General features: G+C 35.2%; 1 protein-coding gene across 4 annotated transcripts in view; it reads left to right on the forward strand.

Annotated features, from left to right (window-relative positions):
* Positions 1–1,318: 1,318 nt before the first annotated feature.
* LOC150092685 (uncharacterized) overlaps positions 1,319–18,534 on the forward strand; it is a 491,968-nt gene continuing 474,752 nt past the window's right edge. For all 4 annotated transcript variants that reach the window (XM_090414354.1, XM_090414355.1, XM_090414357.1 and 1 more), the window contains exon 1: positions 1,319–1,651. In XM_090414354.1, coding sequence (XP_090270480.1) covers positions 1,609–1,651 — 43 coding nt within the window. In that variant the 5' untranslated portion in view covers positions 1,319–1,608. The remainder of the gene's footprint in view (positions 1,652–18,534) is intronic.

Here is an 18,534-nt window from a genome sequence, read left to right on the forward strand (position 1 = left end):
AAAAATATGTAACCTCATTTTTGAAAATATAATTTTGGGAGCTTATAAATGTGAAGTATGTTATGCACTTATTTCGTAAATCACTGGCCTCTCCACCCTCCATTATCCAGGACAACCGAATTGCTGTTCAGAAGATCTGACTTGGGTATTTACTTCCCTGGCTTAGAGGAAACGTTAATTTTCGTTTCCTCTACGTCAGGGAAGTAAATGAAGTAAGGAAGTCAAGAAATGATGTAGAATGATATCGTGAATTTTTAATCAAATAATGAAAACAATGTTGACTATATGTTTTGTGAATTATAATACAAATAAAAAAAATTAAAAACCTATTAAAAACCTGCTTGCACTGAAATGAATAAATATTATTAGGAAAAAAAATTTAAATAAATGCTCTTAGCATAAATTAGAAGTAAATTATGTTAATAATACAAGAAATTTTAAAAATTATTGCTCTTCCCGAAACTAACTCTAGGTCCACCATTGGTTTACATCTGGTGCCATCACAAAGTTCTTTATCAACAGATTAGCGGACGTTATTATTTTATTTTTTTCCTATATAAGTTATATTTATTTATTTATTAAACTGCAAAACATATTCATTTGAAAAACTGAAACAACAAATTATTTGTCAGACTGCTATTATATTTACATTTAAAAAAATAAATATAGAAGGGTAAGAATTGCTTTTAAATTTCATTTAAAAAAATCAAGAAAGAATACAGGAAGGATAAGTCTCTCTCGATGCGGAGGACATACTGCTGTTTTGGGAGGCTTCTCGTCCATACAAGAAACTTTATTCTAAGGCGACGTTAGTTAGTTAGAGAAATTTATTATTAGTAGCAGTTTACAGATTCTGATCTTATGTTATTTTTTTTCTTTCTTTCTTCCCAACTTTCCATCCGTCCAGGAATTAGTGCGCTGTATATGATCTTGTGTGTTTGGGATCTCGAATATAAAAGATGGGGGGGGGGATTTCATTATAATAAAACGGTTTCTACTGTTTACTAAAATAAAGAACCAAAAGCTTTCTAAAAAGGCTGTTTCTACCATGCCTATAACGATCATCACCATACCAATTTAATCCGTTAACATCCCATCGTTTGCAGTAATGTTTGCTTTACTTGCAACAGGTGCCTTTTGAAAGCATTCCTGAGATTTCTGCTCATTCCAGTTGGCTATCGACTACACACGCCAGGTAGAAGATGACCAATCAAAGTTGGAAACATGTTGCGCTTTCAAGGTGAGTTTCTTAAAGTACGACCTCATGTACCTGTTGATTGCGAATCTTTGAAAAAAGGAATCATCTAGAGCTGTGATAAGAAGATGGTATCAGTCAGTGTTTACATAAACATATAACGTTGTTCAAACGATGGCCTGATTTGTTAACCGAAAGTATATGAACTCCCAAAACCAGCTGAACGTGGTGAAAGTTTGTGACATTGATTACTTTTGTGTCACGTGATGCTGCGTTGCTCCTCACGGCAGCGTTTGTGATGGTGTAGGGGTAGTGTCGTGTATTGGACAGCAAAAATGTTCTATCATCATAGCCAAATTTTGCCTATTTGATAATTGGAATACGCAACAATGGCATAAAATCAGGAAGACGAGATGGATGTTTTAGGAGAGGACCAGGCATTACAAGCCGTTTTAGGTAAGAGTGAAAAGTTATAATACTTTCAGCCGTCTCACCTCTTTAACTTCCTCTCCGAGCTGTTGGGTTAGGCCTAAGGGTAGGACGGGATATTGCTAAGTCTTCTGTAGTAGCCCGGTCATTCACATTTCGCGTGTAAATTTAAAAGGACATAACGTGGAATTGTTGAGTGTACTTATGTATTTTTTAAAAAATAATTACAGTTTGAAATTATGGAGATTTAAAAGGTGTAGAGTGCCGTAACAGATTTTTTTTTTTTTTTTTTTAGATTTAATTGAAACGTTAAAGCGCTAAGTTTCTTACCTTTTATAACTTGACTGCTAAGGTACTTGCGTTTTTGTGTGTATTCATTCCGTTACAGATTTAAGTTTAACAAGAAAAAATAAATCAGCACAAGTTATATTAGGATTTGTTCTTACCATTTAGTTGAATCCAGTGGCTTTCTTCCCTCCTCGCCTTCCCCACAACAAACTTATGTAAGCTCCCCCCCCCCCCCTATCGAGAGCTAAATAGGCTCCTTAAAAAATAGATACCTTAATTTCTTCCAGTGAGAGCTTTCATTGTATGCGCAAAGCTTTATCTTCGCTTGCATTGTAGTTGCGTACGCCGTTGTTCCGCTAGCCAAACCGTATCGTTTTTGTGTATATGTTTTGACATCAGTATTACAAGATACAGTTAATGTATGCACTCTTCAGGTTAATTGCTGTCCACCCCCCTCGTCTTTCTGTCTCCTCTAACGGAATTAGCAAGTAGTTTGCCCTTTAATTTCCTTGCAATACTTGTTAAAATACAATGTAATCAACAAGTTAGAAAATTAAAAAAAAAAAAACTTTCGCCATCAGATTAAATAACTGAAATAGCTGTTGACCGAATGCATTAACTTACGGAACTGAAACAATTTCTTTCAGTCAACACATTTTCTCTTTTTCTGCTTTGTATGATATATTCAGTACTTTCATGAACTGCAGCAGTAAAAAATAATAAAATTGGCATACACTTTTAAATTTTGCTGTTTTTTTTCAGTTTCTTGTTCATGAAGCTCCTTCAGCATTCTTTATTCCTCTGGATTTACAATGAGTTATCACTGGAATACTAATATTAGTTTCTTCAGATTGATACTCTCTGTTAATCTGAGACAAATACTACTGATAACAATGCGTTTTGGTTTGCTTTATGTATGAAACAATATTTCTTTTTATACATAGTCGCAGACGAGTTGGTCAGTACACCATTGTGAGTATAATGACTGCACAAATTATTAATTTAAAGTTTTCTTGAATTATTAAAATAAGAAAAAATGCAATTATGTTGTATAAAAATTACCCAGTTTGTCACATATCGAGAATTTTTAACCATGTGCGAGTAAGGTGTACTTTGTGAAGGTGGGTTCCTTATCCCCCCCCCCCCAGCATTTGTATAGTATGCATCAAGTTTTAAGGATGTCTGATGGCATGGTTATAACTAAAATACATTCTGAAATGTATAATAACTTATTCTTTTAATTGAAGTGTATGGCTGTATTTTTAAAACTGAATTTCCAATTAAAATTGCATTTCGCTTGTAATCACACAAAAGTGTGATTACAGCCTCGCGATGAGCCTCATTCCTGGAATTGGAGTGTTAGTAATGATGCTGAATTTTCAGTAATGCTGACATTTTTAATCAGATTCCTCCCCAAAGAATGGATTAGTAAAACTGCTTTTGTTATTGCAAATCTTCTGGAATCGCTCATCGTGTTTTTTTTTTTTTTTTTCAAGTAACGTTATTTGCAAGTGTATTAGGAACATTACAGATCATGATTTTATATAAGTTTTGATAAAGTGTGCTTATAACGATTTTCATTTTATAACATAATTCATTTAAGTGTCTGGATGAAAGATTAAGCTGTACAACATTGATTATTAGAGCATATTCGTACTGAGGTATGAAATTAATTTCAGATTTGTGTATTTTGGGAAGAAGGAAAAAGAGTGTCATCTTCGTTACGGTCAAAGTGAAAGGCGTGCAGTTTAAATCCGAATAGCTTTTCCAGTTTAACGTCACGTGCTGTTGCAGTGTGACTGATATAACGAAATGCTTTAACTGTGGAGTAAATGTTATTTTCAAGATATTCAATATAATTTAGAAGTGTGTGTGTGTGTATGTATATATATAATGTAGTGCATTATCAAAGTGTTGCTGTCAAAGTATTCAGTATAATCTGAACCAATCCTGACAATTACCTTTCACCATTGATAGTTTTCACGTTGAAATCAAACTGTGATTTAATAAAACAAGTATTCAAATCGAATACGTTCTAGTCGTGATCACCTGCATCTCATCGGAAGCAGGTATTCTGTTGCAGTTTTATATACACCAGCCATCGTGTATAACCATGTATATAAAATAGCTATTGATATAGTTTGTGTTTATATAAGGAAGTAACAGAAAAGTATTGGTTGAAATTAGAGGAGGGAGGTGGAAATTAAAATAATTTTTTTTATGGTTATTTAGCCTATTTTTGTTTAGGAGTTCCCCTAAACAAAAATAGGCTAAATAGCTATAAAAATAATATTTAATTAGAAGTAACATGGGAATTTTACCAGAAATAATACCTATTATGATTATTAATTTAGGAGAAAGATGCAGATTATAAGAAATTTGCATTAAAACATTTTATGGATAAAATAAATACTGTATTTGAAGCAGACAGCATTGAAAAAAATTAGAACCTGCAAAAAGAGGTGTCTGAGTGGTCAAAACGCCAACTTGAAAAACTGGACAAAACACTCCCCATTTTCTTATCTTTTCTAAGCATATTTTCTACACATGGGAATGGAGAAAACTACCTTTAAATCAATAGTAAGAAGTAATCTTAATTTCAAAAATGACAGAACTTGAAAAGGTTACAAGTTTCTCAGAACAATCCACTTCTTCAAACTAAATGTAAATGAGTTGTTCTTTCTTGCCCATCCATGGTACTAAAGTACTCTAGATGGCCCAACCTCTTGTGTGTGGGATTGTCATTTGAAAAAAAATCCCTAAAGTTTGGCAGGTATATCTAAATCACATAAGTTTGTTCTGATAGGACCAGTGATTCTAATAACAGATTATTGTGCTAGTAGTAATGGTATTTTAAATTGAATTAGTCTGCCCATAACACAAGGTTTAATTTGAAAATTACAAAAACATATGAGCGCTCACCTATGACTCTGGTCATTAAAAGCAAAACCACACAGAGATTTCTCTGCATCTCCATCTTTCTTTCCTTTACCTTGTATTCTTTTCCTTCTCATCTGTTTTCTTTTTTGCTTTTCTCAATTCTTTACATTAACAGTTTACTAATGGCAATCCTCACCAAAAAGATTCTTCTATTGCAAGGTTCTTTTTTTAAAAACAACCACAACACGCAGGTTGAATATCCTTTTGTTCATGTAATTTCCAAATTAAACTGTGCTCTGGTAGACAACTTCAAAGTAAAACTATTTGCTACTAGTGTAATATTTCTAAATATGTTTAAAATATAAATAAAAATCCTGATTTCTGTTTTTTGATTATATTGCAAGCTGGTTGCCTTGATGGAAAAGTTATATAACACTGCACGTACACACATACGAGAGGTCACAATCCTCTAACACAGTGGTTAAGGAGAAAGATGCAACCTGTTAACAAGTTTCTTTGAAAATCTGGGATTGTGTCCATTAGAAAAACAGTATAGAGAAGTTGTGCCAAAGAACATAGATAGATGGAATTGAAGGAAGATAAGTTTAGTTCTGTAAGTTTCAACTCTGTACAGATATTGACCAGTGGCTACTCATTACGTGATTAGCATAATACAGAAACTGCACCTATAAGAAAGCAAGTCTGTGTGAGAGAGTGTTCACCTATTAGGGAGATTGCTCTCTTCTGTGTACAATCAAGAATTCTTAGGGATGAGTGCACCATCCCAAATGTGAGAACAGTATTCTAAGATTAGTTAGATTTGGGATTTATAAAGTATTATAATTTCAGCAAAAGAAATGAAATGTTTCGAAAGAAAAAGAATACTCGAGGTTTTTTTTGAGACCAAGGAGGCTCTGGATGTTATGTGCTTATGCCAGGATAAGCTAGATGTGAAAGAGGGACCAATTTTGATTGAGAATTGGAACATTACTAAAATTATGGGATGATATGGCATGATACATAGCCTTTCCCACTCAATTGCCAACCCCACCTTCTCGTGGTCCCACTCTGTTCAAAATGTACAAACAAGGCACTGACAGCTGAGTATGGCAGAATGGTATAGTCCTAATACCCTGACAGAGGAAATGTTGTTTAGAAATGCCTCTCCAGAGTTAATAAGTAACCTGCGGATATTTGATACATTTGAGTCTCAGCCAAAGAAAATTTGGATGGATTATCAGAGAAGAAAAATAAAGAACACATAATGAAAATTGCAATATGGAATGTGAGAAGCGCTGCACAAAAACGAGAACTTGACAAAACTAAACCGGGCCATTATAAAACTGTGTATGAACAGAAAAAAAGCAAAAGCAAAAAGGCACCAAAGAAACAAATAACTATATTCAAATCTGTAGTGGAGTAGAGGAAAGAGCAAAGGCAAGTGTTATGATTATGATACATAAAATTATGAAGAAAAATACTAATATATATATATATCGACTGACGTGAATGAATAATGGGAATCAGACTTAAAACCTTGAGAGGCCAGATAGCAATAAGCATAAGCTCTGATTATTGTTTCTGGTACATAAGTACCAGAAAATGGAAAAGTAAGAATAATATAAAGAATAAATTATAAAGAATTATAGAATATTATTTACTCCTAGTAAAATATTTCAGTGCTCAAATAGGAAACAAAAAATACAACAAACATAAGTAGATTTGGCAAGATATATGTAATCATTATGGATACAGACTATGAGATTTTGTCATTTATAATAACATGAGAATAATGAATTCAGTATCTGAACATAAAGAAATACACAGATATAATATGTGATCAGCCAGAGGTTTATTTATTTTGTATGATGATACAATGGATGTGAGTCCCTTTTACCTGGGGGTATGGCACCATCTCAATTCCCCCCCCCCATTTTATCTGGGTTCAGGACCAGCATAGCTGATGAATCAGGCCTATGGCTGGATCATAAGTATTCCTGACTGTAATCTGTGTGTGTTTATGGGACCAGTTTGCCTGTTGTGAGGGAGACAAAAAACCTGAGTTTACAGTTGAAAAAAACCTTCTACCACTGTATGAGACTGGTTAACTCGCCTTTCATTGAAAGAGATCAGATAAAAGTTCTCATGTCGTGACAAGAATCAAACCCAGGTCTTTCCGGCCAAAGGGCTTCATCTATACCAACTGAGCTATGGAGGCTCTAGTTGTTTGATTGCATTTCAAGTTTTGGAGGCATAAGTTAAAGATGGGAACACACAGCTGTTGAACATGCTGGCTGTTATTTTGATATCTCGTTTAGGATCTGTGATTATGGATTTGATACTGTTAAAGGAGGTCCATGTAGTTCTTTTTGATAATTCTTCAGAAATACCATTGTCCATGTTTATTGTTTGACCAAGGTATGTGTAGGATTCTACATTTTCTACGGTAAAATTATTTAGTTGGATGGTGTGGGTTTGGCAGTATTTGTTTCTCACTTATTTGGTTTTGCTAGGGTGAATTTTTAGTCCTATTTTATTACAGGCATCATGCATTTGAAGCATTGTTTCAAGGTTGTGTAGCTTGAGCTATGGGTATTATATCATCTGCAAACATTAATATTTGGAGCAGCTCTCCATTGATGTTTATGCCACCTTTTAAGTCAAATTTCCTTAAATTGACTTAAAAGAAATTCGAGTACGCGTAAAAAGGTTTAGTGATATGGCATCACCACCCTTGTCACACACCTTGGTTTATGCTGATAGTTATAGGGTCATTGGAAAGGTTATTTGTGTAGATCTACCAGTGTTAATTTCTTTAATTAGATTGATGTAGACTGGAGTGATGCCTTGTTCTAGTAGTGCCTGTAAAACTGCATTATGTTCTGTGGTGCTGAAGGCTTTTTGAATGTCAATAAATAGAAAGCAAAGAGGGATCTGGTATTCTTTGCATTGTTCACTAAGTTGGGTGACTACTTGTATGTGATCTATTGTAGAATAACCGTTTTTTTGAATCCTACTTGTTCTTTACTATTATTTTCTTGAAAGGTGGATTTGATTCTGTTTATAATTTTTGTCATTAATTGACAAAACTAATAAATTTGATTCTGTTTGATATGATTTTGGTCATTAACTAATATGTGAAAGCTTTTGCGTGACACCACACAAAAAAGAACTTAGTCTACAAACCCAGCATGCCATGAAATCTTAGGGATAAGTAAAAAAAACAGTATCGCAAATACAACTATCAGAAAATTAACCACAGTAACAAAAAGGCACAGTGGCAAGACTGAACAACAACAGGTGGACCTACCATGTCACAGACTGGTATTAATGATCAACAAGAGAAAACCTGGTAGATCTCCAACTAGATGGAAAGACCTTCTAATCAGAGTGATAGGAAACAAATGGAGAAGAATGGCCCAAGATCGCCATCTCTGGAAACTTCGTGACCTGCATTCGTGGAGACATACAGAACGAAACAACAGGTCCAGGGTAATTGATTGCATTGTTACAAATTTTAAGTCAATCGAGTTAATCCTAGATATAAGAGCATATCATGGTTTTGAATTAAACCCTGATCATTATATGGTAATGTGAAAAATCCAGTTGAAACCAAAATGGCAAAAAATAAGTAGAATGGAAAATGCCTGTCAATATGGTTACCAGCTTGTTTCATTATCATACTAAGTAGCAACGTTAAAATTGCATTTGTGAAAAAAAAAAAAAAAAAATCAAATGACATGAGAGGAGGAATGGAAAAATCCATCAACAGAAACCATAGGAATAAAGACAAAATGGAATAGAAAAAGAGAACTGTCTAACTGGAACAGAGAAATAAAATAAAAATTAAAAAAAAAAGACAGTTAAATTTCAAGACAGTAGAAGCATAGAGTACAAAAGAAATAGTACTATTTTAAAAAGATTTTAAAATAGTAACAATTTGACCGAATCACTGGGGTTGCTTAGGATCAAAGCCAAATAACTGGGAGGAGGCCACCACATTGCCTTTTTGAGAATATGGAAAACTAACTCGGGCTTCTGAACTAATGTCCACTCCTCACCTTTATGTAGTGCAACCCCCCCCATTAGTAAGTATCTACTGGGTACTGAATGAGTGAGGATACTGGCAATTTGGGACTTAGCTGACTAAATTTGTACTCTTTATTGACTTAAATCACAAATACATATGATGGTACAACATGAGATTTCATGCCAGCTTGGGCATTGCTCTGTTAAACAAAGTCCCTGCTGTTTTCGTCGGTTAACCAAGCAAACAATGAAAAGTCAGCTACTGAAACAATTTCCAACTAACACTTAGACGAATAAACCCAACGTCAGAAGAACTGAAGCTAACAACTATCAATGTAAGGAGTATTAATGGAAATTGAACTTGCAGAAGAATAAGAAAGTGCCACTTGGAAATAATTAGCATTACTGAGACAAAGAAGATAAAAACAGGTGAGATCTTACTAAATAATAAGTTTAGGATGTTGTTTTGACTAAATGAACAATGAAACTTATTTGTTTATCTGGTCCCACAAAAGGTTCTTCTAAGAAAGAAGGGGAAGAATTTTTGAGCTGTCTGTTCTAATTTCATTAGAGGAGACAGCTGACATAAAGAAAATGGTAAAAGTGGTCCTTGTTGGAGATCTGAACAGTAGAGTAGAAAATGAATCCCACCAGGCATGTAGGAACATTTTGAAAAATTTGAAGGAAAGGGCAAAGCTAACAGTAATAATTATTTACTGAACTTCTGCTCGGGACATGGAATAGTCATTATTAACATCATGCTTCAACATAAAGATATGCACAAGTTTACATGGAGAAAAGACACAAGGAATAAGAAAAGCTTTATTGATTAAGTCATTTTTCATAGTGATATCATCATGTTGGTTCAGGATAGAAGAGTGTACAGAGAATTTGAAATTGGAAGTGACCATTACATATTACTAAGAAAGATGAAAATGTATATCACATTGAAAAGTACAGTATGAGAAAGTTTTAAGGAGAATTAAAGTTGAGCAGCTTTTATAGGTAAATTGTATACTCTACTATACAAACATTATTGAAGAAAAAAGAAACAAATTGAAAACAAGAACCAGTCTTTGGAGTCTTTTGTGGGCAATTCTGAAGAAGACATTGATTCAGCTAGGGAGGTATGTGGTGAAGTTGTCAGCAAGGCATATTAAAAATAAAGATATTAGAAAGGAACTTGACATTGTTAGCATTCAAGAATGTGTTGGAAGAGCTAATCTAAGATGGTATGACCACTTAAATAGAATCAGTGAAGAAAGGTTATCAAAACAGTTGTTTGATGCCAAAATTTCAGAGGAAGACCAATGTCTAGGTGAATTCATTCATTCATATATATATATATATATATATATATATGACAATATTGGAGTGCTCACAAGTAATAGATTGATTTGGAGGAAAATTGTTGATGGGAGATTAATATTAATGTAAACTTAATTATGCAGTGCTGTCATAGTAACCGAACACCCATTGGGGGTATATATATCAGGAAATTGATGATGCAATTTACATAATAAATACCTTTTTTATAAACTTTGCAGAATCCTAAAATTGTTAGGGTACTCTAGTATACCACAGAAAATTGGAATTTTGAAATTTGTCATATTTATTATTATTATTATTTTTTCTAATATCAGTCCTGTGTAAAACTTGATGTAGCTTGGAAATACCAAAGTGCTTTACATTGATTTTTACAGAGGTCAAATCTCATGAGATTATTACAAAAATAACTTGTATGTCTATATATTTTATGCTAAATATTAATGTAAATAACCCTGTGGGAATTGGCTGTACTTACTGCTTTAACAAAAATTTCTAGAATGTAAAAAAAACAAAGGCACCAGAACTTTGTATTATAGCTATGTATAAGGGCACAAGAAAGTAGTTTATGATTTAAGTGTATGAGAAAGTTGTTTGCGAGCTCTGCGTATAAACACCTTCAAAGTCAGTGAAAAAGAGATCAGCAAGGTTCAGACAAGTTTCCGCTGCCCAACAAGATAGGATTAAAGGAGTACACAGAGGAGAAGAAAGAACGGGTCGGTCTTAACAGAAGATCAAGGAGTCATGCCGAATTCTTTGGGAGTTACAACCGTTTGTGCAAGGTTCCAGAGAACGTGAAATAAAAAGGGACTGAGCCGAACATCGCGAGGCACAGTTATTAGAGTCGGCGGTTAAAGGCAGAAATATTGGCAGTAGGATCCAGAGGACTGGATGTTACGGCAAGCCCATGTCGGAGGAGAAGAATGGGAATGACGAGAGAACAGTCAATGTAAATACCCGAGGCAGTGTCGGTCGGATGTCTTTTTGCCGCGGGAGGTCAACCGAAGCCAAAAGCCGCAGAGCGATCTTCAAGCCTGTATGCTGAAACCTCTTGCCTGAGCTTTACGAGTACTGGAAAATTGCAGTTCAAAGCCTGCCAATATCCTGACGAAATGCCCCCTGAAGCAAGACTCTCTAGACGGATGCCTAAGGCCCGAGATGAAAGCATAGGAACTTTAGTGCAGGACCTTTGGATGAGTGTGTGACACAGAGCCTCTGTAAGTTTGTTCCATCTTTTATTGTACCTTCCTTTTGTAATCTAGGAGATACGTCATAGATGGACTGATAAGAAATAGTAATAAGAAGTGTTTATAAGAGAGTCCTCTGATTTGTTATTAATTGGAATATAATTTGTGAGATAACTTGGCATAGCTAGCTAACCTCTTTGTGAGTAAAGTAGAGCTTCAATAATTTAATTTAATAAACGTAGAAGTAATTGAGTAATTATGTTGTATAGTCATTTAATATTGAAAAGGAAAGTTTGTTTCTTTATGCTAAAAGTCTAACGGATAGATAGAGAGTAACCTCTCTATCATTTAATTAATATACTTTGTTATTATTGTAAATAAATGTGTTTTAATTATATGTCAATAAAGTGTTGCCTAATCTTTTATTTTACAATGCACTGTTCCTAAATAACTCGGATCTGTGAGTGGGAAACAACTAAGGCATTAATAGTGTAGTTTAAGTACTTAAGAATCATGACTGTTTATGTAAACTTTATTGAAGGAATATATGCTAGTGAGAGAGAGAGAGAGGGAGATCTATCGGATGTATTACTAAGTCTTATGCTGATATAGAAATACTGGTGGCGCAGTCTTAACAAATAAATTTTCCAGTGTTCATAGGCATACGACTAGTAAATACAAAAGGTGAATAAACATAGTACGCAACAGAATAAATAAGAAAGGTTATGAAAGCAAAAGCACACTGCTAATTAGAATAAAGAGTTAATGCCCCTGTTTACAAATAGCATTAGATTCATATGTTACACCCTGCACATGAAATGGTGCAGATCTATGGAACGCATCATTGATCAAGAAGAAAGAAGGAAATCATTGATATGGTTTTTTTTTTGAGCAACTAGTGAAATCTTAGGGTAACTGTGTTGGGAAGGCTCTTCCAGAGTACAAGTAGAAGGAATGAATGAGAAGTCAAATCAGTAGTGTTTGAAGCTGGACAGTAAATGAATTTTGACCAGTAGTTAGTTGCTTATGTGTTTATTGGCTTGAGTGAATTTAGAGAAATGTTGTCAAAACAACTCCCATGAATACCTCTATATAAGATGAAAACAGTATTTTATGAGATAATGAACCTGTGAGAGACATTCACAAGGAACCAAGTTATGCGTTGTACAGGTGAAAAAATTAATGTTTTGAGCATTAAAGGACACTAGTTTTTTTGTAATGGATACAGTGTTATATACAGTTGCGGCTCGTCCATAAGGACTGCAGCCCCTTCAGTATAAAATGAAAGTCCCTGTTTTATTATTGCCGTTTTTAAATTATTATATATTTATCTAAAAACCATTATTTTCTTGTTTGTAATACAATACCACTCTATAGTATTTTATATAATTCATTTTGTAGCAATAGTTGTTTTGCAATAGTCAATGTGCTGTGCAGGCTAGGGCTGGTATCAGTACTGGCTAGTATACTCAACACTGGATTCGATGCAGACCACACCAAACCGCTACCTAGTGCGGATAACATAGTGGGGGTAATGTGTGATTTCTGTGCAGTTTGGGCTGGTAGCATTGTAGCCGAAGATACGTTGCTACTACACATGCACAAACAACACAAATTTACATCGTTGTTATCGTAGATAAATATTGTGCATTTACTAGCATTTAATTTGCATCTTTGTAGAAATGAACAAAGAGAAGAATTCTATTAAATATTCAGTGGCACAAAATCGACTTACTGCTTTAGCCATGTTAAGTATAGAGAAAAACATGATTACAAATATGACAAATTTTAATGATAAGGTCATAGATAAATTTGTAAATCAAAGAACAAAGAATGGAATTTAAATATAAATAGATAATTATCTATTGATGTTTTTCTTTTTAGATTCAATTGTATTTATGTGTATAACTTGACTTAGCAAGTAAATGATATTTTTTTCAATCCATGATTTTTTTTTTTTTTTTTTTACTTTTATTGTTACAGCCCCACCACTACAAATTCTTATGAGCTGCCACTGGTTATATATATATATATATATATATATATATATATAATCCCACACACAAAAAGCCTATATCAAGCAGATGCTGCATGTGGGTAGGATTAGGAGTACGGTAATCTGTTGATATGCTTATTGAGGAAGGCTGTTCATAGAATTGAGGTGGAAGGAATGAAAGTTGACTGATAGTCGAAACTTTTCAGTTTGACTGTAAAGGGATATTGAGCAGCTGTTGCTGAAGTTCCTGTACATATTGGAGAAATGGGAGGTGTGATGGATGCAAGTTCTGCTGAACAATAGCCATGGAAGTATCTGTAATATTCTATGGGGAAAGTGGCTGAAGAGTCTGTAAGAGGTGTCATTAATCAACTGGACTGCCCTTTTCTGAACAGCATAAAGAATTTTTAGGGAGGTCTTAGATGCACCACCCCAAGCATGAGAGCAGTATTCCAATGCTAAGTGGCCGAATTTGGGATATATAGAGTAAGTAACTGTTCAGCAGAGAACTACAATCTTGAACAGAAAAGGATGTTAAGCTTTTTGGATGAATGCTATAAAAGTGATATGATTGGGCCAGAAAAGGTTTGGAGTAAGAGTCAGTCTGAGAAAAGAGATTGTTTTGAATATTGATCTGAGCATTATCAAAAGTAAGTGGAGATGATCTGAGGTCCTTTTTTAGAAGAAAACAAGCAAAACTGCATTTTGGAAGCATTGAAGTTGACTAGCTTGCTTTCACCCAATCAAGGATGCTGTTAAGATCAGTGTTCAGGGCACTTATTACAGTTGATGTTGAAGTTTGAGATGTGTGAGCATTGCAAGGCTTGTCATATGAATAGGATGAGTGGCATGTGCTACCGTGAGGAAAACTATGAATATGGTTTGCAGTCAATGAGAGTAGGTTGTTGATATAAATTAGGAAGCGGTTGGGTGAAATGAGAGAGCCTTGAGAAACACTGGCATTGATAGGAAAGTCTGAGGAGAGAATACTAGGAAAGTCTGAGGAGAGAATACCATCTGTTGAGAAGTGCATGATGCCAGACCATATCAAAAGCCTTAGAGATGTGAAGAGCAGTGGTAGAGGTTTCTCCAAACCTTTCCATTGAATGGGTCCAAAGGTGGTGAAGTAGCCAGGAGATCGGTGGATCTAGGTTAGCAAAATCCATACAAATGGTCTAATTAGATAGCAGTTCTCAAGGTGTTGGAGTTGACTACTCTTGATAACCTTCTCCATTACTTTAGATAAAACTAATGTGAGAGCAGTCGGTCATTGGCTCAATGTTAAACATCTTTTTTGGGAACTGGTTATATATGAGCTTTCTTCTGTGCTGAAGGGTGGATGCTAACTGAGTACAATTTAGTGAATAGATGATAGAGAACAGGTATTAGTTAGAAGCACATCTCTTGAGCATTGTTTAAGGCATCGATTCTGGAAGATCTTGTAGCTAGAGATATAGGAGTACTGCAAGATTTGTGAAATGAAAATCAAATGAAGCATTCAGTCTTCAAAGCCATGAATAGGACTTGAGGTTAGTGATAGGTCAATTTATGAATAAAAGAAAGAGTGTGGGAAAAATGCATAGCCTAGGGATAGAATTCCATTAGGTTTGGCTTCTCTTATGGTATCCAAGTCATTCAAGATTCTTCTGAATTCTTTCTGGCAAAAGGTCATAGGATGCATGAGATGCAGTTCTAGGCAAAGGAGGAGGAGGTAAGCCATGGTCATTTATGTAGGAGTTGGAAGAGAAGAATGAAGTCAAGATATCAGCCTTTTCTTTAGGTGATGTTGCGATGTTACCATTAGGTTGAGATAGAGGGGTAGCACAGAGGGACAAAAGTTGCATCCAACAGCTTTGGCAAAGGAAGACACACTTCTAGTGGCACAAGCAATGAGTTTTCTACGTTTATCCTTGTTGAATTTAAACTTTGCTCTTTTAATGGTGGTTTTAAAAGTACACTTGGGACCAAAACATCTCTTCCATGAGGGAAGGGGTGTTTTGGTTCCAAGCCACTTGTGAAAGGCTGTTTGCTTTTCTTGAACAGCCCTGGCACATTTCTTGGAGAACCAAAATATGCTTATATCAGGAGAGGCTAGGAGACAAGGTGATCTGACATGGAGATCTGGGTATTATCAAAAGTTAGGCTAAGTGGTTTGCCTTATGCAAAATGACGTAGGATTGTATTTTGGTGACATCGAAGTCAGCAAGGTTATTCTCACCCCCACTAAAATATGGCACGGAGACGATTGTTTAAAGCATCGATTCTGGAAGATCTTGTAGCTAGAGATATAGGAATACTGCAAGATTTGTCAAATGAAAATCAAATGAAGCATTCAGTCTTCAAAGCTATGAATAGGACTTGAGGTTAGTGATAGGTCAATTTATGAATAAAAGGAAGAGTGTGGGAAAAATACATAACCTCGGGATATGCTGGCCATGGTGCAGCATTCTAAACAAAGGAAAACATTAACTTTGACTTAGTAAATGAACAAAGTGGAAATTGGTAATCCTGTTGCAAATCATACAGTTTGGTAATTAGACTTTTGTGCTAGACCTGATTAAATGCTCTGTATGGAGCAACCACATGGGTTTCATCAAGCTTTTTTTTTTTATTTCTTGGGTGAAATTGGCAAGATCTGCTGTAGATCACAAGTTTTGGGATCCATGTTGGTCACGAATTAAGTGGTGGGCTTTTGATGTGGAATGAATTGATTGTTGATGACTGACTTCATGTTATTTTTGGAACTGAGGTTAGTGCAATGAAATGATAGGTGGTTGGCTTACTTTTATCTCCTTTCTTTGAGAGAGGCTGAATATAGGTGCATTCTATAGGATAGATGTCAGTAAAGACACCTATAAAGACAAGGTAGGATGGGCATTTGTTCAGAAGCACAAGTGTAAAGAACAGTTGGAGGTGATACTATCAGGATATAAAGATTTATTGGTAACTAAGTTCAAGATGGTTCTGGTATCTTTCTGATGAAAGCCAAGAGGAAACGAGCAGTGAACATTTCTTGATAAAATGGGATACTTTGCCTTTAACTAGTGTAGGAGTTGGAGCAGATAAATGATACTGGAAGTCTCCTTTCTTTTTGGATGATGAAAAAATGGCACTATCTCAAAGTGAGAGGGAGATAGAAACATGGATGGGCAGAAGTTATACTTAGTGGCCTTGATGAGGGATCAGAAGGTTCGGCAGAGTAAAAGGCAAATTTTTTACATGTGATGCTTTCAAAGTCTGTTTTGGATTTCAGTGGAATGCTGGAGTTTTAGTTTCAAACTGCTTGCGATATGCTGAATTCTTGTCTTTGGCAATTGAGAACTAAAGTTTGGAATGTGGTCTTAGTTTATGGTTGGGATGATGGGGGTGGAAGATACCATTTCAAAGGTGCCTTCATTCCAGTAAGAATTATTTCAGTTATTTGGTTGGAGCAGATGTTTGGATCAAAAGAGTGGAAAATAGAAGTCTCCCCAAAGGAGTAACAGAAATCAGAAGGCATTCCACTTTGTTATAGTTCCAAAGGACATGAGACCTGTGAATAGCTGGGTGAAGGAAATTCCATAAGAAAGGTGATCAGGATGATTTTTTTTTATCTTATTGTTAACATCAGACCTCCTTGAAATCAAGATTTATCGTGTGAGGCAAACGCTGTTACAAAGGCCATCAAATGGTTTTTTAAACTCATTCAATTTATCTGCATTCATCATAGTATCAGGCAATGCATTCCACTCACCAACCATTCTTCGTGCAAAGAATCTGCTCCTCATGTCCTTGCTCACATCCTCTTATACAGCTTCCAGGTATGTCCCCTTGTTTGATATCCTTCTCCTATTCTATGAAAAATTTCTTCCATGTTAACCTGGTAAGAAATTACCAACTTAAATGTCTCAATAATATCTCCTTTCTTTCTCCTATTCACAAGGCTTTGCAAACTGCATTCCCTCAATCGTTCTCATATCCCAAAGACCAATTACGACCTTAGTCGGTCTTCTCTGGACTCTCTTCAATATATCTTTATACATGAAAACCAGGGGACCAAATCTGTGCACAATCATCCATATGAGGTCTGATCAAGGTCTTATACAATGAAACCAGAACCTCTTTATTTCTACAAGTTAAGGTCCTCTGCATTATTACCATAATTTGATGTGATGTCTTCACAACTTGTACAATGTGACCTCTGAACTTCAGATCCTTGTCCACTCCAATTCATGATCACTTTATGATTGTACTCTGAAAACATCAGTCCACAATGTTTTGTTCTTAATTATTGAGGGGAAGAACTAATGTCTGCATTATATGTATTAGGAGAACTGAAAGAGTTCAAAGGCATTGGGGCAGTGGAGAGGATTATCAGGTATTTATGCTGGCAGGCTGATGGATAGTTTGTGTGCATTACTACTAACTGACTGTAATCCACACATGGCATTTATTTGCCATAGGCCTTTTGGTCTTGTGTGTGGGAGTGACATATTTAAAAAAGTTTATGTATAAAGTATCTTCACAATTATTCTACTTGTATATAGTTGCTGACTTCACATCGGTTGCCTCAGTGTCCCGTAATACAAAAACATTGAGAAGGACCACTATATAGACTGGTTTTGATTTATTGAAGATTTTATTTGTTCAGTATCCTCAGAATTCAAAAACTCGGTGACCTACAAAAGTTGCTTTCGTGTAGCTCAATGAAGCTGTTATGTAGCTGAAATGCTGTGCTTATCCTCAGCTCTACATCAGTGGGCGGAGCCCACTATGCATCAAACAAGCATCTGTTCTTCAGCAGTAGACAAAATTCACCAGTGTGCTTACCATTCTACCCAGGGAAACATTAAAATGTTATCAGTAGGAGACAGATTCCGAAAGATAAGGTTAAATCTGCAGAAGTCATTTTCTATATACAAGTAGTAAAACAGTTTATTACCATATTATTAAATATTCTGGATCATAGATGTAATAAGTTTTTCATTGTAATGGGTCAAAATATGTTATGCTTGACAAGAAATGACATTCATGTTTTACTCATTCTTGCTTATGTTTGGATAAAGGATTAAAACAAGAACATACTTTGTAAAATAGAGGTAAAACTTTCTATTTTAACTTGGGAAGCTGGGGGGGGGGCTTGAGAGAGAGTGAAAACAGGGCCAGCTGGAGGTTTTGTGGGGCCTTAAGAAAAAGTTATGTTAGTGGGGTCCCAAAATACTTGC

This window comes from Typopeltis vanoorti, chromosome 25 (assembly GCF_054136105.1).
Source record: "Typopeltis vanoorti isolate ZY-2024b chromosome 25, IOZ_Tvanoo_1.0, whole genome shotgun sequence".
Classification (NCBI taxonomy): domain Eukaryota; kingdom Metazoa; phylum Arthropoda; class Arachnida; order Uropygi; family Thelyphonidae; genus Typopeltis; species Typopeltis vanoorti.